The following is a 23,583-nucleotide window of genomic DNA, read 5'->3' on the forward strand; positions in this document are numbered from 1 at the left end:
CTTAAAGAGCTGGAGGGCACTTTGATTTTACAAACATGGGACAGGTTTATAAACTGCAGAGGCAAGATTATTTTTCATTTATGTAACTGAAGAACTTTCAATGATTTACGTGTGCAAATAAAATAATCACCCAATTTTTCCCTATCTAAAATGCAACAACCTTTATAGATCATCAAGGGGGAAAAGGAGTATTTAAGAGATGCATGGGTGAAATGTTGCTTTCTCAGTCAAAGACTGAGGACCATGATGCTGGATTGTGGTGTTTCAGTGAAGAAAGGCCAAGTACGTCGTCACCGGCTTGGCTGCTTGTCCGGATACTGCCAAGTTCTACGTGACCTGCTCATTTCAGTAATTACCTAACTACTGTTTTGGACAAAGACTTCTCAGGTTCTCTCTCCAAAATGTCCTTACCGCTTGAGAGCTACCAGCAGTAGCTTTCTGAGACACTGTTTACTTATATTTTTCCAACTTTTTATTTTGTATTAGGGTATAGCCAATTAACAACGCTGCAATGGTTTCAGGTGAACAAGGAAGAAACTCAGCCATACATATACATGCATCCATTCTCCCCTCAAACTCCCCTTCCATCCAGGCTGCCACATAACCTTAAGCAGAGTTCCATGTGCTGCACCACAGTCCTTGTTGGTGACCCATTTTAAATATAGCTGTGTGTATGTGTAGACCCCAAACTCCCTAAATGGCCCTTCTATTCTCCAAACTAAGTTCCTTCCCTAAGTCTGTCTCTTTCTGTTTTGTAAGTTCATTTGTATCATTTCAACACTGCTTACTTTTTAAGGCAAGTCAAGGAAGAAACACACACAGAGCAGTTTTTAACGAGGGTAAGCTGTCCTTGAAAATCTCTGTCATCATCAATGAACTCTCCCCAAGACGCTGTGCAAGTCACTCCAAGAGCTCTCAAGTCGTGTCTTACCTTAGTGTTTCTTCTGAGACTGCGAAGGATATTCCTCCTCCTCGGGTCTTCGTCGGTCTCGTACGGAATGACGGCGTTGTCTCCTTTATAACCCTGGGATGCCTGATCCTCCTCTTTCTTTCGGATGGGCCCAAGCTCGTCATCGCTCCCCACGCTGAGGCTGGTTCGGTAACTGGCAAACCTCCCCAGCCGGCTGCATCTCGTCCTGTACAGCACCGGCTTGCTCACGATGGACACCTTGCGGCCCCGCTCCAAGGAGCTGGTGTCCATCTCGCTGTCGGAACCGTTCCCGCTGCCATTGGACTGGGCTTTGTTGATGTTGCGAATGGTGATGATCTTGCCCTGTGTGCTGTCGTGGGGCACCGAGTAGATATTTTCTTCTTCATTCCTTGGCTTGACCACAGCGTCCATGGGTTCAGCATAATCAGAAGGATCGAACCCATCTGGAGGTAGCCAGGTGCTCGACGAGACAGACTTCCTCTGTCCATCTCTGTGGCCCTGGTCTAGGTAAGACAGATCCCCCTTGGTGATTTCAAAGTGGACAGGAGGCTTTGGTTTGACTGGCGGAGGTACCTTGTTGTTCAGTTTACTCTCAAAGTTGCTCATGATGAAGGACAGCCCATCGTTTCCCTCCAGTTCCATAGAGAGCTTGGAATGGTCTTTGGACAGCGAGGGCAGTGGTGGGTCTTCTCGAAACATGCTGTACGACGGGGTCTCGATGTCCTCCTCTGAGTCCTGCAGGTTGGAGTTGCAGAGTGGGGAGCCTGCCCGGGGGGAGTTAAACACCTCTTCGGTGGTGCTACAGGCCTCGGCAGCATTGTCGTACATATGCGTAGCCTCAATGATGTTCTTTTTGTCCACCACATCTTTAAAAAAGGGGTGGAAGATCTCAAGTTTATGCTGGGGTTGGCTACAGGGGATACTCGTGAACCTCCCGTCAATTTCTTGAGCGATCTCCTCCCCCTCGGTCAGCTGCTCCCGACTTAAGTCATTATCCAGGACATCTATAGCGCCGTCAGTGAGTGCAACCAGCTGAATGGGGATAATATCCTGCACTTCACAGAGAAAGGCACGTAACATAGCCAAGGAGGCCTTACGTTTGGCTGAGTAAAAAACAATGTACCCATGGACCAATCGGCTTTTTCGGATGCTAAACGAGGAATGGTACGAAAGAACAGACAGTTCGATGCGCTTCTTGTGCAGTCCGACTGGGAGTTCAAGTAAGACAGAGCTGTTGCTTCCACAGTGGGAAGACTTACAGGTTTGGGACTGAAGGACAGGAAAGAGTATGTCGTCTGCACTAAAAGGATCCCCACACATCAGACACATGACAATTCGCAGGTCGACGTCAGCCAGGTCTTTGATGCTAGCGGTAGAACTGACGAGGTTTAAGTTACGCTTGGAGTCCAGGAGACCTTTCAAAACCTGACTGATTTGCTTCTCGTTGATGTTGCGCCCGTAACCGATGCCAGCGGAAGCAGGGTCGAGAAAGACACACTGAAGTTTGCTAGCAATCTGCTGACCCTGCTGTATTAAGCTGTGCAGGGTCTCTCCACTGGTGTCTCCTCTTTTGTTAACCAAAATTAGTGTCAGGGGGAGATGGGCTAAATGATTATCTCGCCGGCCAAGTGTGGACTCTCTGCTCTTCTCTATACTCTCTACCACATACGACAGAGACTCCTTTGAGTTGTAAAGGCAGAGACAACCATGGGGCTGAAATGTTGGTGTTTGGAAAGAGTTCACGGGAAGCCTGACGTTCCCTTCTATTGGCCTCAGGGAGAGCTCATACATTTTCCCATCTATTACATACTTGTCATCATTTGTACAAAGAGCTCGAATCTCATTGGCCAACTCCCGGGCAAGGCCGTCCTTGCCCAAGATCACCAAGTTGATTCTATCAATGTTGGGGTCGGAGAGTGAATTCTTCTGATTCCGGTCAGACGGTCGGATAAACCGAGAACTAACCAAGTGCTCAATCTTAGCGTCCACGCAGGCAGGGCAGCTAGGACACGTCTCCTTGGTTGGGTGGTACACGAAATGAATGTGCTTCAGAATAAGGGCATCCCGCTCAGCTTGGAGCTTCTGCAACGCTTTAAACCGCTGTTCCTCCCCAAGCACATCCTGGATGACACCCATCTTCTCCTTGCTGGGCTTAGCATCCAGCTCCAGCTCATAAAACAACTCTGAATATTCCAGCAGCAGCTCCTGAAATTCTTCCTTCGCTTTGTCTATAATCTGCTTTTGGTGTTTGCCATAAATATCCATGTATACAGATTCCTCTAGCCACTGGTAGAAATCTTCATTCATAATAAAACTGCGGGCCTCTTCCCAAGGCTTGCCAGGAGTGATGAAAGGAGAGGTCTCCAGGTTTTCTTTAAACGCCCTTCTCATCTCAGCTCGTTTCCTCTCGTTCCGTAGCTTCTCTAAGTGGGCCTCGTACAGCTGCTCTGCAGGGACGGTGTCCATTAAGTCGAAGGGAATCCGCTCGTTCTCCATGTTGTCAATGTGACTGGTGGCATCCCACGGTGTCTCCTCAAGCACAACAAACCACTTCAAGAATTCTGGCTTGGTCTCCAGCAGTTTTTTGGCTTTTATGCAGCTTAGGTGGTCTATTTCATCTAGGCTGGGGATAAGCGCTTCAAAAGCCAAGGGCAGGGCTGCCAGGTACAGCTTCCTCCTACGCTCAATGTGCTCGTGCTTGAGGCGATGGATGTGCTGGAGAAACAGCTTCTTGGCCTTCTGAGTCCCTTCCAGGTAGACATAGTCCTGGTACTCGGGAGAGGCCTGCATCTTCCGGCTGACGCTCAACCAGTTCTCGTTATGGTTTTTCACAATGCGACTCACCAGCCACTCATATTTGTCTTTTGCTGTAGCTATCTGTTGGCTCTGCTGCTTGAGAGCTTCAAAGTACGGAATGATTTTTGTCTTTCCCCGACTCTTGTCAATGAGTTGCACTAAGGTGCTGAAAGCTAAGTCCACATTTACATTGGATCTTGCTGAGGTTTCCACAACCTGGAGGTTCTTTTTGCTTAAGGCAAAAGTATGTGCATCTCTAATGTACCGCTCAACACCCTCATCACACTTCGTCAGGACAACCACTATGGGCTTTTTTGTTTTTGCGAGCTGATTGTAGAGATTAGAGACAAACTTGAGCTGGTCATCAAAGTTCCTATTCATGCCCCTGCTAACATCAATACCAAGAAGAAAACCATCAATCAGCAGCTTTCCATCTGGCATTTGCTTCTGCTCAAAGTCCTGCTCCAGCCCCAGCTGGTCAGTGCAAAAGTACATGAGTTTTTCAGCTGACGCAAGCTTGGTTGCAGCGGCTCTCTTGATATACGGCTGTAGGGTCGTGCTCCGATGAGGCTGAAAAGTCTGATCATCAATGAATTCAGTCTGCTCCACAACGTGCATCTTACATTCCACACAATCCTCCAGGGAACGGCCGACTTCTCCCCAGTAGAGAAAGTGGTCATTATTGACCACTCGCCCACCAAAGTCACTGGTACTAAGGACAGAGGTATGGTCCAAATGAAACTCGTCTGCGCTCGGGCGCACGAAGCGGTTGCACAAACAAGACTTCCCGATGCCGCACTGGCCCTTCTCCTTCTCCGTCCCAGACAATCCCACCACGCTGATGTTGTAGGTGGGAATGCGGACATCTTGCTTTCTTGCCATCATCATCGTCGACACATCCTGCCACAATCCGCCACTTCCAAGATCAGATTAGTGTTTTCCCGTGGACCCAAAGGCTTCCCCACATTATCAGTGGGGGCTGGCTGCCCACAAAGCAAAAGTGTCAGATCTCATAGTGTTTGTATACCAGTACGAGGTCAGTTTTTGCCACTTCTCATCGCCGAATAGCCAACATTTCTTCCTAGATAGGGGAAAGAAAAAAAGAAAACCAATCAGTATCATAATTTTGAACCCAATTTTAATCACCAAATGAGCAAAAACCAATTTTATTCTTCAAGAAATAAATAATTATAGTAAACTTTAAGTATACCAGGCCTTAAGCTAGGTAAAGCCATAAGAGCAAGTAAAGTAAGACTGACATCTGTGTGCCTTCAGAGAGGTACAGTGTCATCTACTGGAGGAAGACATCTCAGGAAGCAGTGTGCTGAGGACTAAAACAAGGGGCTGTCCGCTCTGTGGAGGGATGGCTGACTCTAGGGCTAGGGCAGGAGTGGCACAATATGAGCCTGGAACAACTTGCTGTAAAAAGAAGGGAAGAAAATGCGTGAAAGGATGATAGGGTACCTCACGAGGACAAAGGAACCGATCTGAAGGGGTACCGACTGGTCAAATCTGGGACACTCTGGACACCAAAATGATTAAGTATAAAAATGAATTACAATCCACTGCAAAAAACAGGAACCTGGGTTCATACTACTGCATCAGACAATTATCACTTAACGCTAATCTAGGGGGTAAATTTTGATTAGGAGCAGGATTTTGTACAGAAGTGAGGTTTCTCCTGACAGACTACTTAATAGATGCAAAGGGAAGATGAAAAATAAATGCTAATTATACAGTGGAGATACTGGACAACACTCTGAGTAATGAAAACGATCACCATCAAAGAGGCCAGGACACCAGGGGCCTCCAGATGTGATACCCCTGGAGGATACAACATCCCCATGCAGTGTGATGGCCTGGAGTGCCTTGCACCTCAGCCTAATCACCAGGAAACGCCAGACAAAAACAAAATGAGCAAGATTCTATTAAGGTGATGGTGGTAGTGGTGGGGTCCTGTTTAAAAAAAAAAAAAAATCAGTGTCATACTAGACAAAGAATGGGTTTGTAAAGAAATATTCCAGACAACAGGAGGCTACAGAGACATTATAAGTAAGTGTGATTATCAGATCCTAGACTGAATTCTGAAGAAGGCAATGGCAACCCACTCCAGTACTCTTGCCTGGAAAATCCCATGGATGGAGGAGCCTGGTAGGCTGCAGTCCATGGGGTCTCTAAGAGTCGGACACGACTGAGCGACTTCACTTTCACTTTTCCTTTCATGCACTGGAGAAGGAAATGGCAACCCACTCCAAAGTTCTTGCCTGGAGAATCCCAGGGACGGGGGAGCCTGGTGGGCTGCCGTCTATGGGGTCGCACAGTTGGACACGACTGAAGCGTCTTAGCAGGAGCAGCAGCAGACTGAATTCTATATGGGGTAGGGGAGGAGGGGCTGGGGGAGGAAGGTTACACAGCACATCATTAGATCAATTAATGATACTATACTATGACTGGAATTAGATAAAAAGTATTTAATCAGTGTAAATTTATGAGTTTTTAACTATCATGTGAGAGAAGAGCCCTTTATTAGGAAAAGCACACTGAAGTATTAAGAGAGAAAAGACCATAATGGACATGACTGGTTCAAAAAAAATTACATCTATATATTGAGAAAGAACAATGCAAATGAAATAAAATATTAACAATAGGTGAATCTGGGTAAAATGCACAGGATACTCCTTTGTATTGTTTTCATTTTTTAAAGTTTGTACTTATTTCCAAATAAAAAGCTTTAAAAAAAAAAAAAGGGTTGGGGGGGAGTGTGAACATGGGGCTTGCTTCCCTGACAAGAACACAAACTCTGTGAGGACAGGACCCATCACCCCGCCTTGTTCACTTCTGTGTCTTCAGGCTATGATGCCATGTTTGACACAGATATTTACTGAAGGAATGAATCAATAAATGACTCTTAGAGCATATTAAAGAGTCCCCAAACTCAGCCTTTTAGATTCAGGAAAGCCTTGCTGTAGGAAGTCCCACCTCAGGGGAGATGTAGAGGGGATGAGATGTGCAGACTCCTCTCTCCCCAGAAAAGGGCGCAGCCGTGGGGGAATCAACTGAAACAGCGTGTGGGGGGAGACGCATTCGCAGGTAAGCAGGGACCAGATGAAGCCACTTTCAAAGAGCTCCGATTCTTCCCCAAAGGCTACGGGAAGCCACAGAGTGTGGCTGAGCAGTGGCACCTTAAAGGACCTGAAGTCTGAACAGCTGAAGTAATGAAAAGTTAGTGTCTTACGAAGTCTCAGCAACCTTCCAGCTGAAATAAGGCAATGCGTCATCTTCGGCCACTGCTACATAAATGGTCTCTGGCTGTCACAGTTTACACTGCACCGCAGTCTACTCACCCAGGTAAATACGACTGTGTATCGCAAAGAGTCGGACACGACTGAGAGACGGACTGGAATGGAACTGCCAAACTTGTAGCCAAAGAAACAGTCTCCTGTTAAGATCTTCCAAAGAGAAGATCTTAAAATAAACAGAGCAATTTTCTTTTGAATCTCATTTATGCTTGGTAGGAACCCAGCATTTCTACAACCTTCATATACTTCTGTGAACATGTCTCACAAGAAATGCCACAGGAAGTCAGACCACCACGTTACTCTGACTGATACAAGGGGGTAACAAATGGGAGAGCCGCTGGCCCCTGTGATGATGGCTTTGAAAGGTCAAAGACCTTTCCCAAACACCCATGTCTTCCCTTGATAAACCAGAAAGTCAAGACCGCTACTGGAGACAAAATGTTGCTAGATGGCATGTAAAAACTGACCATTTTCAAGAGAAATCTCAGAGCCTGCAAGCAACAGCCTCCAGATAACCTAATGGCCTGCTCCTATAAAAGCTGAGCTCCAGATTTCAGCAGGAACAAGCACAGTATCTTTGGGAAAGAGGAAAACCCAATGGCCCCACCCTCCACTTCACTAGGTGATTGTTTACATAAGTAAAATTATAAGATGCTTATGAATATCTAACGCATGTTTACATACATCTCTGAAATACCTGAAAAGGAAAGATTTGTACAAAATCAAACTGCTTTTTGCACATTACTCAGTAGCACACATAATGAGGAGACTCAGGTTCAACACAGCCTCATGTAGGAATGCTGATGGAAGTTTGAAGAAGTCAAGGGTGCTCCCCCACCAGAACCTTTCTCTATAATCCCTCATCTCAGGGTCTGGCAGGACTCTAGGTCACCCACTTGACCAATCTTGAAATGCAACTTGGTGACATGGGTCCTACTTCAAGCAAATGCTACAGGCAGCTGGCAAATCATCCCACTGACCCTCTGGAAAGCGGGCTGAATGATCATCTCAGGAAAACAAAACCACAACCTGCTTGTAAACCTCAAGAAATAGACAGTGGCTCAATCCTGAACTAAATTAAAAAGTATAGCCCATTCAACGCCCTGTCACTTAGCAATTTTTAATGGCAGGATTTCTGTTTAGCCCATTCAAGTCAAAGTCTCAGTTATCTGAATGATGCTAAAGAAAAGAAAACACTCTCAAGAGTGTAGCAACTGCTATTTTAAACCCAGAATACTGCTGGCTAAACTAAAAAAGCTGTAAGAAGTGAGAATTAGCTGGCATAGGAGTGGTTAATCTTTGGACATCTGGTAACTTTCCACTTGTTAGAAACCTAATAGTTTCCCTGGTCCAAGTATACTCTTCTTACACGTCCGTCTTTGATGTCTGGATAATGCAGTTTTACTAGTTCCTCAATTGGGCTGAATTACATGGTAAACAAAGACTGTTATAAATCTAAAAACGTCTCAACACTTGGTTTAAAGGAAATAACCTTAAGTGCCTGGTCACAAACACGTTCAACTTTTCTAAGAGGTGGGTAAAAAGAATTAGCTGAGTCACTAAATTTAATGATCTGAAGCCCACAAAGAAAGAGAAAGTAGAAGACAGGGTATGTTCAGGACTTCACAATGTCTTCAGAGTTTAAATCTGACAGGAACCAGTGTTCTTTGTGGGCAGCTAAGCTACTCAAACAGCACAATCTGAACACCCATTCTAATAATTTGCCAATACTAATCCTTTCAAAACTGAAGAGTTAACGGCAGAGGAAGAAAAAAATATTCCTTTAAATTGTAACTCCTTTGATTTTTAAGCTTTACTGAGCTACTTGTATTGGAAAAATAAAAACACAGAACCTAACATTTGGCTTCACATAGGTCAACTACTTCAGAAAGGAAAACACTCCAGAAGTATTCTCAATTCTTTGTCACGAATATATGCTGAACTAAAACACAATGCCAACTTCTGAGAACTCTTTAGAACCTGTCACCAAGCTTCCGGCATTGTTTATGTGACTTGTTTAACCAAGATGCTAGCTCCCCAAAGAGCACCTCAACTGTAAGCTAAGAGGAGGGTGTTCTCGTCTTTAACACCTCGACAAAACACCCAGGGCAAGAAGCGGGAACATTCCCCAGATAGTACACATTTCACAGGACACAGAAATGCCAGTGAGCCAGCAGTGCCACGATTGCTCAAGTTCCTACTGTCAACAGCCCTGTCAGTGTGCGCTTCACCCTCCCACCCCCCACCCAAGACGAAATGTTTCTTGCTCTGTAATCTGGAATGCCCTGTAAAACACAGATCTATCACCACTATTCATAACCAAAACTACTCTCTCTACCTATGAAAAGAATAGAGAGGCATTTCGTTTCAAACAACCATATACTGAACACCACCAGAACTAATAATACAACACTCTATAATAATTATACGTTATATGATAATATAAGGAAATAATTTCATAGTGAACCACTAGCAAAGGAAGCCAAATCCTTGTTACCATAAGTTTTCTTAGTTCCAACAGGAGAAAGAAATACACACTGTAATCTAACAGAAAGCAGAGCATTTCCTAAATGTCCTCAATACCTCATCCTTCTCACCATGCTAAATTTCTGAATGGATTTTCAAAGCTATGAATTACCAGCAGCAGCTAATGTCTGTATTACGGAGATACATGGTAAGACTGCTCCACAGAGGGGAGAGGGAGAGCAAAAAGAGGGGATCTAACCAGGAAGCATTTTCCCCGCAAGAGAAATTCCTCAAGCAGAAGTTTTCAGAGGAATTCACTTTCCAATCAGGCCAGAAAGGATGCACTGTAAAAGCTCCAGCAACAAGGAAGCACGACTGTCTGGTTCACTTTTGAAACAAAAGTCTTTAAAAACCCCAGTGTTACTATTTTCATATTATTAAATGTTAAAGTAAAATTTCTTAATGTTTTAGTTGGGTTTTTCTTTACAAAAAGAAATTAAGAGTCCAAGGTCCTCGTTTATTCAATTCATTCATCTGTGAAATCCAAATAAATTTACAGAACCTTAAAGCTAGTGATGTGCACAAATAATGTATCAGAGTATTTAACTATAAGTAGGAATTATCATCCTATGAACCTGACAACAAAATACAGACCACCAGAGTGAATCTTCATTTCCTCTGTGTGATTCCTGTCAAAACCTGAAGTAACACCCTTTTCTTTACTGCAGAAGTGTCTTTTGAAATGACTACATCAAACTCAATAAGTACAACATAGTCTTTAAGGCTGAATAAAAGAGAAAGGTAGGCCACTTGATGGCCTCTGTTACAGAGCAGCTAAATTCTCTTCCTTCACAATATTTCAGAGACCTTAACCATTTTTTTTTATTACTCCAGTCTCTAGTTCTTAGAATTGAGAACCTAACTGTCTACCAACCAAACCAAATACATACTCACGTCTAAGACAATGTGATGAAACAAAGTAGAAACAGGGCACTGCACTTGCTGGTAGGAATCTAGTAACTTATTAGAGACACAATATTTTAACCTTAAAAAATAACTAGACCACAGACAATAAATGGCATAGACCACTTTCGCGGCTCCAGAGAAAGAAGAGATCATTCAGATCTAGGGTAGACTGGGAATGGTCTGAAGTGGCATAGAAAAGACTAGCAGGGCTTGGAGAGATGGCCCAGGTGTTCTAAAAACGTGAAAGGGCATCAACGATGGTGACCAAAATGGACATACTGTCTGGAACAGAGTTCTCCAAGCATGGAAGGTAGAAAACGGGCAGCAGGGCTCAGACAACGGACAGACTGTGTTTTCACCTGTGCACATCTACCATGAAAATAATCTTTTCTTCCACCAGCGTGGTTTACTGTTGGTAGCACTGCTACCTCACCTCCTCACCCAACCAATCAACACAGTCTAAGGGACTGATCGCCTCATCAATACACGAAAGAAAACACCATTTTAATTAGGCAATTACATTTCTACCGTTCAGGCTAATGCAAATTAAAACAGTATGATGGGGACGCGGCAGAAAGCCCCAGATTTACAAAGGAAGCAAAGAGCACACGTTGCCCCGAAAAGTCCAGTGGTGCTCCCACTCCACAGGCCTCTGCTGCACCGGCGACAGACACTACACCTGCTAAGTGAAGGGGGGAGGATTTCCTGGTGGCCACCACAACCCATCTATTTCCAGGGCTCCGGGTACAGGAACTCGCTAAAATGGGTCAGCTGCATCTTTGGAAAGAATGAGTGAAGTGTTTCAACAATCTGGTCTTGAAACATGTAATCTCATACAACAGATGGGCTATTCTTGGACACTGGGGATGCATGCACACTCAGCTCTTACTATGCCCCATGCAAACGCAACGGACAGCACTCTCCAGAGAGCGCAATGCAGAAAATACAAAGGGATCAAAAACAATTTTCAGGGACTGATGATTCAGATGTCTGTTTTGAAAATAATCTGGCCCAAAGTTAATTTTTCAAAGAACAGCTATGAAAGATTCTCTGATGTTACATATATACTTTTTTACCAATGTCCCTTAATGCTCCTCTGAACTCATTTCCCCCCGCAAACCCTGGTAAAGATACCTCCATGTTCCAGGGTAGAAAAACACAGCTATGCTATCTTACCATCAGAGCTGGCCCACACAGAATAAAGCAAATAGCCCATTTTCCACCATGACACAGTTCTCATGCAGAACTCTACAAGCTGGTCCCCAAAGAAACAAAATTTCTAAGCCAAGTTATTCACAGGATGAAATCAAATTCCCCTGATGAATGAAGGGAGTTGCTTTCAGCAAAGGCACTTCCTTAAACTTTATCCTCAGCAGCTTTCTCTCAGGTAATTCTGGAGCTCTGATCAGGCTCTGATCAAAGCCACTATAAACAAAGACAAAACCAAAGGCTGCAGCAGTTTCTCCCAGTTACCTACGTTAACAACAACAACAACATACAACTTCTAATAACCTGCAAAAATACTCCATGCCAAAGGAAATGTAATACCGAGACCAAATGGAAACTGAGATCACTCGAATCTGCCTTGGTATCACAGCCTATCTACCATTTATAGAGAGAGCTGAGATTCCTACCAAACCAAGACACAAAAATACAGCCATGTCTTACCTTTGAATTCCCTGGTATTCAGGTCAATTTTACATTTAGATCTTGTGGTAAAGCTATAACTTTATCTCAGCAGTTCCTTCTGAGCACTTCTGATCTATTCAGTTAAAAAAATAAAAACTCAGCAGAAAAAAATAAAGTTTTTTGAAGGAACATTCTCCATAAAAACTTATCTGAATATACAAGAGTGGAGGCACCGTCCAGCCAAATGTGTCTTGCTGAGGGAGAAACAGGCATTTCTTCAATTGGGGAAAACAGGTCGAATTATCCAAGTCCAACAGTAAGCCTCACTATTCAATACCCCTGGTGGCAGCTTAAGATGACAGGAGGATTTCAGCCCATTATTTCTAATTATTCCTCGCTACTTATTTGCATGACTCTATAAACTGCCAGTCTTAAAACAGACCACTGCTAGTAATAAGTTATGCACATGTATAAACTTTTAAAATAAGAACAGTTGGTTTTATTATTGTTATTTATTTTTATCTTCTGTACTGATGATAAGAACAACGGTTACAAAGAAACAGAAAAGAACTTCTAAATCCACTGAATTTTAGAAGGGAACAATCAGAATTCACAGCTTAAAAAAACTTATTTAAGACTCACACTAGCAAAACCAGTACTTATATTTCTCCTTCCCATGTTCTAGAAGCTTCAGTTACTTATATACTTTATTCAAAGCACAGTCAAAAGCAGAGGTCTGAGAGGAATGGAAAATTAACAGTTACAAGACAGAACATGGGAAGGAGCCTGGAATTAGCACAAAAATCATGCCTTAGGGCTTAATCATTTTTGAAAATCTTCTAAATTGAGGTGTTTTCCCCAATCTTCTAGACGTGATGGTCTTATGAATTAATATAACACAAAATGATTTTTTGAATGAAAAAATGTTACATGTAGGCACTATTAACACACAGCCATTATGAAAAACATTATTTCTTATTTGAATATTTATCACCTCACTATTTGAGGCTAGGAAAGGAGGTGTGAGAGAAAAAGGCATGAATGGCACTTCTATTTCCTGACCTGGGCTGGTTACATGGGTAGGGCATTCACTTCATAACTGCTCAAACTGCACATGCTTTATATAGTTTTTGTTACAGCTTTTTTACAAAAGGATATAGTTCAGAGAAATGAAGAAACAGGTTCACAGAGCTAGCAAGTAGAGCTGGAATCTGAATCCAGCCCTCTCTCCACCACTGGGATGCATCCTCCCCCTTCTATACTAGGCCTCCGCCTGGGGTCCTGTCAAACAGGTGACTCTAATCCTCATGTATCAGTGAGAAGAAGGGATGAGGAACAGTGCCCTGGAGGGCCCCAGATGCAACCGGCAGTTCTTCAGGGCCATTGAGAAGGCTGAACAGGTGGAACATCAGACCTCCCAGCATTTAAGCAGAGCAGTTCAATTTGATCTACTTTATATGCTAAGATCCCACATAAAAAGAAAAAAAAAATTTCAACTTCTATAGTTGTTTAAGCTCAAAAAACTTTTTTAAAGTTCAAAAACCTTCATGGTTCAAAAACCAATCTAATGATCATACATTTGGTAGTCTAATTCCCAAGATTCTATGAAAGAAACAAGGGTCAAAAAGAGTCTCTTGTCTGTCCCCAAAGGCTCCTTTTGTGAAACTCATTCAGGAAACTTAGGCAGAGGAGTGACTGCTGACACACAGAGAAAGGAAATACCGCCGCTGGTGAGGGGTGCAGCCTCACCTGACAGGCCCAGGTCTGCCACCTCCCCCACCCCTAATCCCTATGCCCGGGCCTGTCTCCCCACTCTGCCACACTGTCCTGGCCAAAGAACTGGAACGGAGAGCATAAGGCATGGATGGTGGGAGAGGTGAGGGGCAGACCTGAGTGGTAGTAGGCCCTGTCACAATAAGGAGAGTCCGGACTTCATCCTCTAAGGAAGCCCCAGGATTCTGAGCAGGAATGGCAGTCAGTGCAGGCTGAAAGAGGGAACTCTGAAAGCAATCTTGGTACTCTCCGCCTCCCTCCGTATCTCTCTCTGCTATGTTACTCTCACCCTACTGGGTAAATGCTTTCCATGTAAAGGCCACTTCAAACCTGGTCGTAATAAGCACCATGAAAAACAACTGCTTACGGTGGAATTGCTGACACAGTGGCGGTGTAAGACGCCCCTTTGAAAAGCCTTGTCAGGGCGCAGTCTTTGTAATTTAGTGGTGGCTCACAGGAAGTGCCTGAGAGCCAGATTCTTTCTGACTGTGCTCAAGGCCATAATTTCCTTCCCATACTTAAGCCGATGACCCTGTGTCTCACTGTCAAGGAAGTTGGCCAAGGGGAAAGGGCAGATAAATAAGCAAAATCTGAAGAAAACTGGCCAAAAAAAAATTCCTAAGATTCTTCTTGGGATTAACAACTAAGAGGTCGTCTAGATGAACTGATCTGTGCAGAGCTGCGGACAGCTGGCAGCCGACTCCTTCAGGTAACAGATGCGGAAGCTGAAGACGCAAAGGGAAGTCACCAAGGCTGCGGTCAGCCCAGCTCCAGGCGAGGCCTCCACAACCTCACCCCCAGCCCAGGGCTGTTTCTACACACCTCTCTCTGCCAGAGGCGGGTTAATCAAATCCTAGAATCAAGATGATCAGGAAGGGGACAAAAAGGAGTGTCCTCTAGTCAGCACCGCTTATCGCAGCTACAACCTCTGTCCCTCACCATAGCTATATTTTCATGAGCTTCTGCTGGACATTCCATACAGCACCTATTACTTCAAGATAAATGTCAAACTCTCAAAGTAACATGTCCTGTTGGGGAGTTCAAAAATAACTAAGAAAACACTGTGGTCATATGAGGAATTTAATAAACGGCATAGTTTCCCTTAGATAACACACCAGAATAGTACCTAGTTCCTCCTTATCAACCACCATTCCTTGAAAGCCCTTGGCCAGTAACTTTCATGAAAGCCAATGAGTCATCTCTAAAAAGTGCTGCAGCCTTCAGACTTCAGAAGGAAAACAGGTCCAGCCTACTCTTCCATGACGTCTGTCCTACCTACAAGAGCAAATCACCTGACCTCACGGATTTGGCTGCTACTCAGAAAACCATGTCTCTGAGTTCAAATTATCAAAACTATACTCACAGTAGTTGACACTAGCCTTTCTCAGTTCCCTGTGCACAGAAGGCTCACACTGTTCCACCGCAACATAAACCTGATGAGTGACCCCCTCCTTGACTTCACCTCCCACTCCCCAGGCGACATGTGGCCCTGGGAACACAGCACAGCTACTTTCTTTGGAAAAGTCTTAAAATCGATGTACAACAAATAGCTGCTGATGTTTAACTCACACTTGAAAAAATGAAATAGAAACATAAAGCAACATTTTACAATCCTATCAGCAGACTGACTTTAACTACCTGCAGCACCAGCTATGTTTAAACGAAAACGTTTATAACATGGCTATGTGACTACTACAACCAGTAGAAGGAAGAGAGGGTGTGGTGATGAACAGATGCGACTCGAATCTGCTCCTTTACTTTCAGCATTCAGGGGGCATTCTTCTCAAAACCTCACACTGCTCACCTGCTCCTGCAATCCAACTGTTATTCTGACTTTCTGCTCAGAAAATCCACCATTAAGAGCCTGTCAAAGGCTTAATTTTGTTGTCCAAAACAGGATGATCCCTCTGGCTACCAACTCCCCTAAAAAGCACAGGAATCAGTAGGTAAACTTATATACAACTTGTTTATACCAAAATGCACTGTCAAATACACCAACCAGTCAGTTTTCCTCATCGAGAACCATCCTGAGTTACACTCGGATGACGCTTTTCTGAGTCCTTTTTGTCCAGTGAAGAATCCTACACAAGAGTACCAGAGTATGGTGGGACTGCTCTTGCTGTTGTCTTTTTTTTTTTGCGGGGGGGGCGGCGCTGGGGGTGGGAAGGGGTTGTAATAACTTAGTCCTTGAATTTATATATTCCTCCACTGTCTTATTTAAAACCTAAGAGCAGAGCATTTCAAAGATGAAGATTCAAATCTATGTATCATGGTTTGTCAAGTCTTATAGTAACATTAGTTTAAAAAAAAATTTTTTTTAAGCTACTGAATGCCATTTTCCATACTATTAACAAAAGCTCAACTCAACCAGCTGAATCATGAGAGCTAACAGTCTAGTCAGAAGCAATCAAAAGGCAATTGAGCTTTAAAGGTGTATGTTCCACATTCCACACAGTCAAGGCTGTAGTGAGCTGATGGCCTGGACAAGGCTAGGATGTGTTCAAAATAGCCTTCTCACACCCCTTCTGATTCCTCCTCCAAAGCCCATATTTCTACAGGTGCAAACCTCACTCTATAAGCTAATACAGTAAGGCCAGTGTTGTCTGGAGTCACAAAGTTTTATATGTGCTTGCTTCTAATTAAAGATCATTCAATTTTAAGAACTTAATAAAAAGGCCATAAACCTGTATCATTCCACAAGAATGCCAGGAATGCTAAGTACCTAAGTAATACTCTTCCAAAGTGACCTTTATAAAGAGCTGCCTCTCCTACTTTGCCAACTACCATGTCAGGAGGCAGAAACATTCCTACCTATCATGGGCTACTCAACTCCATTCTAAATAGCAGAGGCAAGCGAGACGGCCTTCTTACAGTAACCAAAGAAACGCAAATTCCTACAGCGAGAAGTACTAATACACACAGTCTTTAAAGTGGCAAAATCAAAGTTTAGAAAACCACTTAACCATGCCTGCAAATGATTCAGAAGAATTCTGAGAAAGGTAGTATCAACATTGTAGTGGTAGAACACTTGGAGAGTAGCCAAGCGGCCTGGACTTTCTCCCCAACTAGGTCATTAAATCTCACAGAAGGGAAGGGAGGCGCACACAGACACAAACTAGTTAAATGGCATCTCACAACCGAACTATCTTGACAGCTTTCGTCCGTCAGCAGGCTCACTGGACAATGATGTTCTTCAAGGAGACAGGCAGGTCTCTTGGGGCAAATGATAACCTGAGTGTATGCAATTATAATCAGACTGATAACAATCAATCCCTACCCTTGGAACAGACACTCGAATTCAACAGCTGAGAAAGAAAACCTACCGACCGGCAGGGAAGCTAGATCCCCACAGCCTCAAGTGCCCTTCCCACTCTACTGCTCTCTACGACCCCGTACTCTGTAGAGGGCCAGATTACCTTTTTAAGAGTACAGATCTGTCCCTGCTGACCTCCTGCTTACAACCCCTCAGAACGTCCCTCCGCCCTTCTAATAAAACCCCAAAGTCTTACCCATCCCTGTGGGATCTCATCCCTGCCATTCTAGTTCTTTCTCACTAGACTCTAATTAACTACTGTGGCCTTTATTCAGTTCCCGAGATGCCCCTATTCACTTCTTCAACCACTCAACAAAAAAATACTGAGCCTTGTCCAGGTTTGATGAATAAGACAGCGCTCAGGGCTGGTGCACTGGGATGACCCTGAGGGATGGGATGGGGAGGGAGGTGGCAGGGGGGTTCAGGATGGGGAATACATGTACACCCATGGCTGATTCATGTGAATGTATGGCAAAAACCACCACAACACTGTAATTAGCCTCCAATTAAAATAAATAAATTAAAAAAAAAATACTGAGCCTTTGTCAATTACCTACTATTGTGCCAGGCACTACACCAGGCACTAGGGATACAGCAATGAACAAAAGAGCCAAAGATCCTTGCCCTCATGAAGTTCATATTCTAACAAAGGGGAAAAAAGTCACAGAACAAAAAAGTGAGGGAGTTAATAAGGTGGGAGGCTGAGAGGAGAGCATTCCAGGCAGAGTGAACAGCAAATGCAAAGGCTCTAAAGCTGAGCAATATTTTCCCTTTAAAGGGTGTGTTAAAACCGTTAACTCCAAGAAGAGGGGGACCAGTGTCTTATCCATCCCAATCCTCATTCAATTTCAGCACCGCATACAGTAGAGGGCTCAATAATTACTGGCTAAATGGGATAAGTGAATTCCTATCTAAAGAAAAGACCAAAAAGGTGTCCCCAAGTAATAAAAGTGTCACCTCAAGTTATCCAGGCTCCCACAGAGGTTTATACAGGGTGCAGATTTACTAATACAGTTTTTGATCATGGTTAATGAAGTGCCACTTTGACAGAGATGCATACAAGTTATGAAGAACCTTACTCACTAAAGGATCATCCCAGAGAGGGAAAAGCAAATAAAGTAGAGAACAGAGACCTTCAGTGATCATGAAGTAATTAACACTGTCAATTTATGTGGAAAAACTAAGACACAATCAGAATTCATTATTTACTCCAATGGCTGACCCCAACCCCCTGATATATATACCAGTTAAAAGTTTACCTACCTTGGACTGCATTTTCCTCTCCAACACCACTACTGTGGCCTGAGTTGTGTCCTTTTCATCACAAAGCTTGTAACTATCACATGGGTTTCCTCAGTGGTCTCTCCGAGGCCAAATCATTGCTCCATGTTAATTTTAAGACAGTTCTGTCACAATACTTCCTCCCCAATTTGACTCTAACCTACCTTTCCAATCTTTTTTCCAACTCTCCTTCAATAGGAATTTTGAGCTCCAGAGAAACTGTTCCCTGAACATGTCGTGTGCATTCCTGCTTTCACACCTCTACCCAGGCTATACCCGTTAGCTGGAATGCCATTCCACTTCTCCACCCATCTAAACGTTATCAGTTTATTAAAATAACACCTTCCCCGCTCAGCCCACATGACAAATTCATCTCCCCAAGCAGTGTATCCCTACTCACTGGCCACACTTGGCACTCCCTATACTGTTCTCTGTATCACCAGAACTGAGAGCCTGAAAACTACATTTCCCAGACTCCTTTGCGAGCTAGCTTCCAGTTAAGATTCTGCTGGAGGCTGGACGGCAGCAAGAGGGATGCAACCTTGTTTTTCCTGCTTCTGGCACATCTGCAGCAGCTGTCAGCAACTGTGGAGGACTGCAGGCAACTGCACACACCACAGACCCTAGCAGCATTGGTAGAGCACAGCCTTCTGGGTTCCTGCTGAACTGTGGCAATATGGCTCCCAGCTCATCTGTGAGTGCAGACGCCTGGACTTCAGCCCAAAGGCAACTTTCTGATCTCTGGCTAGGAACTCCCTTCTCCCTTGTGCTCCTCCACACATACCTCCTTTCCTCTTTTCAGCCCTTCTACCACCTCTGTAACATATACTTTGCATTTTTTTTTAATTTTTAAAAAACTTTTATTGGCATATAGTTGCTTTACAACGTTGTGTTAGTTTCAACCGCTCAGCAAAGTGAAGCAGATGTATTAGCTATACATATACATATATCCCCTCTTTTTTGGATTTCCTTCCTATTTAGGTCACCAAGGAGAACTGAGAACCACAGAATTCCCCGCACTATACAGCAGGCTCTCATTAACTATCTGTTTTATACATAGTATCAATAGTGTACATATGTCAATGCCAACCTTCCAATTCCTTCCGCCCCTCCTCTCCCCCTTGGTATCCATACGTTTGTCTGTGTCTCTATTTCTGCACAAATCTCTTGCAGTAAAATCCCTCTCTCCTTGAAGTATCTAGAATGGTTTCCGCTTGGACCACCAATTACTGTCCACCTGACTGGACAATAGCTGATAAAACAGCAGATAATGAGGAAATAAAAATAGTAATAGCAACTAAACAAAAATGAAAATATAAAACAGCAAAAGAATGAAGACCACCATTTTTTTTTAATTTCATAAAATGAAATCCTAGAAAATGTGTCCTAAGGTGTATTACACATCATTTTTGAGATCTCAAGATTAAAATGCTAGTTTATTTCCGTCCCGTTCCGTCGCTCAGTCGTGTCCGACTCTTTGCGACCCCGTGGACTGTAGCCTACCAGGCTTCTCCGTCCATGGGATTCTCCAGGCAAGAATACTGGAGTGGGTTACCGTTTCCTTCTCCAGGGGATCTTCCCGACCCAGGGATCGAACCCAGGTCTCCCGCTTTCGAGGCAGACGCTTTAACCTCTGAGCCACCAGGGAAGCCCAGCTAGTTTATTTAGGTGTATATTTATAGTGTAGTTTAGCTGTGCTTTTTTTTTTTTAAAGGAAGTCAGTATTGCTTCTCTCTTTGACTCATTGAGTTTCTAGGGAACAGAATTATTCTATGTGTTTGCTTCTGTTTCCCCAGAACCTTGCACACAGGAGGTACTTCTTAGGTATCTGGTGTCTAAAACTGATGTCCGTTACGTAGCATTGGAATTCATAGAGGTTGGGGATGAAGGCCAAGCAAACAGTCAGCCTAGTTCTAAGAAGCAACATGAATACAAATCTCATCTGAAGCACTCAACAAAGGATTTTAAAGCTCTTTCAAGTCCTGAAATGCAGCTAACAAGGAGGGGAGGTGGAGGAATTCAACTGGCAGACAAGGCAGGATTTTTCGCCTCTTCCTTGCTGAAGCCACCCTTGAACCTGTATTTCTGATGAGGGTCTCTACTTTTTTTTTTTTGGGTTAAACATTTATCCTGAAAATACCTTTCTTAGAAAGAAGAACTGAATCAATCTAGAACAGATGCAAATCTCTGGCTCCTAAAAGTGTATGTGTTTCCAACCTGCTCAGAGATCACTTAAACATCTCTAAGTCTTCTCTTAAATTCAAATTCAGGTATTATTTTAAACCTAGATAAGGGTAAGAAGGGCTGGAGAGTATAAACTTTTTAAAAGGCTAAAGAAAAACCCAGTAACTCCAGAGATTAACAATTATGAAAACCACACCTATGGTGCTTCATCACATCATCTGGGGACCCAGATTTCCATTAACAAACAAAATGTTCCATGAAATGGAAACCTTAGAGAAGATATAACCTCCAACCCGAGAACAAAGAAGCTTGATTCTCACTGATCTCCAGACTGACTGATGAAACTGGGCCATCCAGCTGTTGTCATTTTCATACTTCATTTGCCAACATACCTCACAGATAAAACACTTGAACACTGTCAGCTAGTTCATTACTACTTCTAACAGCCTTACCACAGGAAACCATGCTGTACAACCCAAGAGAAGCATTTCCAAGTGTCAGGCACAATAAATTCAGAGACTGCAAAATGAAAAGGTCTGGTAAGATGGGATTTGCTGAATGCTTCATAGATAATCAACTCTCAACAAACTGGAATAAACAAAAATGTATCTAGCAGTTACCACAGAAAACCACATTTTTCTCTGATAAATAAGCCAGCACTTTTCAATGAAGGGCTTCAAGTACATCCCTTATTTAACATTTATTGAAGGCCTTCTTGGGGCCAGATGAGAAATGAGAGGACCATCAGAGTAGAAGTTCCATGCCAACGTAAAGTCTTCCACTGCACAGTAAGTAAATAAATGACTAAACAGAAGATGCCCTAGAACTGGCTTTAAACACATACACACACACACACGCCTACGCTAGCTGTTTTCCCATTTAGTCATCTCTTTTATGTAAGTAATAATAGCAAATATTCATGAGTCAGGCATGGTACCAAAAAAACAATATGCATATGTGATTTCATTTCATTTTTCACAATAACCCAAGTCAGGTATTATTATAATCATCATTTTACAGATAAGAAAAAAATGGGCTCTGAGAGGTCAAGTGACTCATTCTAGATCACCCAAGCTTCATGTGGCCCTAGCTGCCTGCTTCTGAAACCGAAGCCCATGGCTTAACCCCACACTGCCCTCAGCAAAGACAGAACGAACAAAACCAGTGGAACAGAAAACCATGGGTTTTCTCGAGAAAACAGAACCGACTCGCCCTATAATCCATGGCCTCTTTCAGGAGAGCTCTCCATTGTAAGGGGGGCAGTCACTTATTTACCTAGAGACAAAACTTTAATAATATACTCCCCATAAATATGTGTGTGTGCCTTATGCTGCTCAAAGTACTATTACATATCTTGTCTTAAAGCTTTTCAAACCCACCTGGGAAGGGAAGGTAGGTCAGGATTCAATATGCTGTCTCCTCAAAGAGCACACAGATGTCACCCAAGACGCAGCAGAAACAGAGTGTCTCCTTTGGTTTTAACCACAAAGACCATTTCCAAAACGAAATTTGATGGAAAATGGTTGTCTTTAAAACAAGTAATTTGCAATTAAGAATTACTATGACTTCAGTCAACTGAGCATTAAATTGTGAAAAAATACAAACTTGTACCTTTCTTCAGTTCTCAAATAATGGAAGGGAGAAGAAGTTTCTGCCCTTAAATTTAACCTCATTTTTTCCCCTCAACCCACTGCAAAAATTCAATTCTACTCATACAGAAAATACACCTGAAAAGTCAACAAAAAAAGTAATACTGTGACTCCACTATTACAGAAATACTCTCAAGACTCTGGAAAAAGTATCTCTTACCGATCAGAGAGCAGTGTTATATGGATCTTGAGGGGTTTGGCCCCAAATAGAGACAATCATCAAATTAAATTCTATGGAAAGAAAGTCAGTCTCAAATTTAAAGAAATTAAAATACCTGTACTAAAAATCAGTGGGTAGGTAAAAATTCATCTTTTATCTCAATCCCAAGAACTCATAGAACGAGTAGACCTAACACAGGAGACAGCAGGAGGGGAGCGAAGTCTTTGCTTTTACTGAAAATGAAAAATACCAGAATATAGTGTGAACAAAGTCAATTCCATTTATAGTTTCAATGAAAAAGAATAATTCAAAGAATGAATCAGAAGTGACACTACTCATAAATCAAAGCTACCTTAGAAATTTCACAGCACTGCTTAACACTCAAAAACTCTAACCTCAAGGTTAGAAATCTCACCTTATCATCAGGTCAGTTTTGACAAAACTCACCAGATCTAAAAGGAAGCGTGACTTTATCCATGAGCTTCCGAGTTATGTAGAAAATAATTTCCCTTGAAATGCACAGGCAATGGATTGCATCCTAATTGCATCACTTGCTCTTTGTTATAAGGGTTCTGGGGACAAGAGAGGTGTGTTTTAAAATTTTCATCCTAATCACAAAATGGAAGCAGAATAACTGTATCCCCCATTTATGGTCAAAAAAAGCCGCAAATCAGTAAATAAGTTTGGTTTTCCCCAACATGCAGCCTTCACCAGCATGAAATTGCATTTAAGAATTTAAGAGACAGCCAAAAACATTCATAAATAAATGTACTCCTCAGAATTGGGGGAAGATGGTATTACAAATCTATGCCCCAATCCTGTTAAGGGATTCACTTATAATGGAAAGAATTAAGTGCCTGAATCTACTTAAACCCTGGGATCATTAGTTCATACTCCTACTGGTGCAAAAAGCTTCTACCAATCTTCCTATGCTAATGTGCTTACAATATGGCATGAAAACCTCACTGGGGATTGGCTAATGCAAAAATGCTGCCAGTGACCTTCATACACATTTTAAACATTTTTAATCTGTTTAAGCTATAGCTCAAAGATGGGGGGAGGTGGTGGGGGTACTCAAAATAAATAAGAGCACTTTATATAATCTTCAAAGCACTTTCTCGTTTAATCCTCACGAC

At 43.0% G+C, this 23,583-nt stretch overlaps 1 protein-coding gene across 2 annotated transcripts in view; it reads right to left on the minus strand.

Moving 5' to 3' along the window:
* ARHGAP35 (Rho GTPase activating protein 35) overlaps nucleotides 1-23,583 on the minus strand; it is a 116,989-nt gene that overhangs the window by 73,173 nt on the left and 20,233 nt on the right. For both annotated transcript variants that reach the window (XR_016035826.1, XM_055411778.2), the window contains exon 2: nucleotides 932-4,808. Coding sequence is in view for 1 of the 2 variants with exons in the window: in XM_055411778.2 (XP_055267753.1) it covers nucleotides 932-4,615 (3,684 nt within the window). In the remaining variant the exon portion in view is untranslated. The remainder of the gene's footprint in view (nucleotides 1-931; nucleotides 4,809-23,583) is intronic.

Source organism: Moschus berezovskii, chromosome 22 (assembly GCF_049115385.1).
Source record: "Moschus berezovskii isolate FMDL1 chromosome 22, NW_MosBer_1.0, whole genome shotgun sequence".
NCBI classification, from domain to species: domain Eukaryota; kingdom Metazoa; phylum Chordata; class Mammalia; order Artiodactyla; family Moschidae; genus Moschus; species Moschus berezovskii.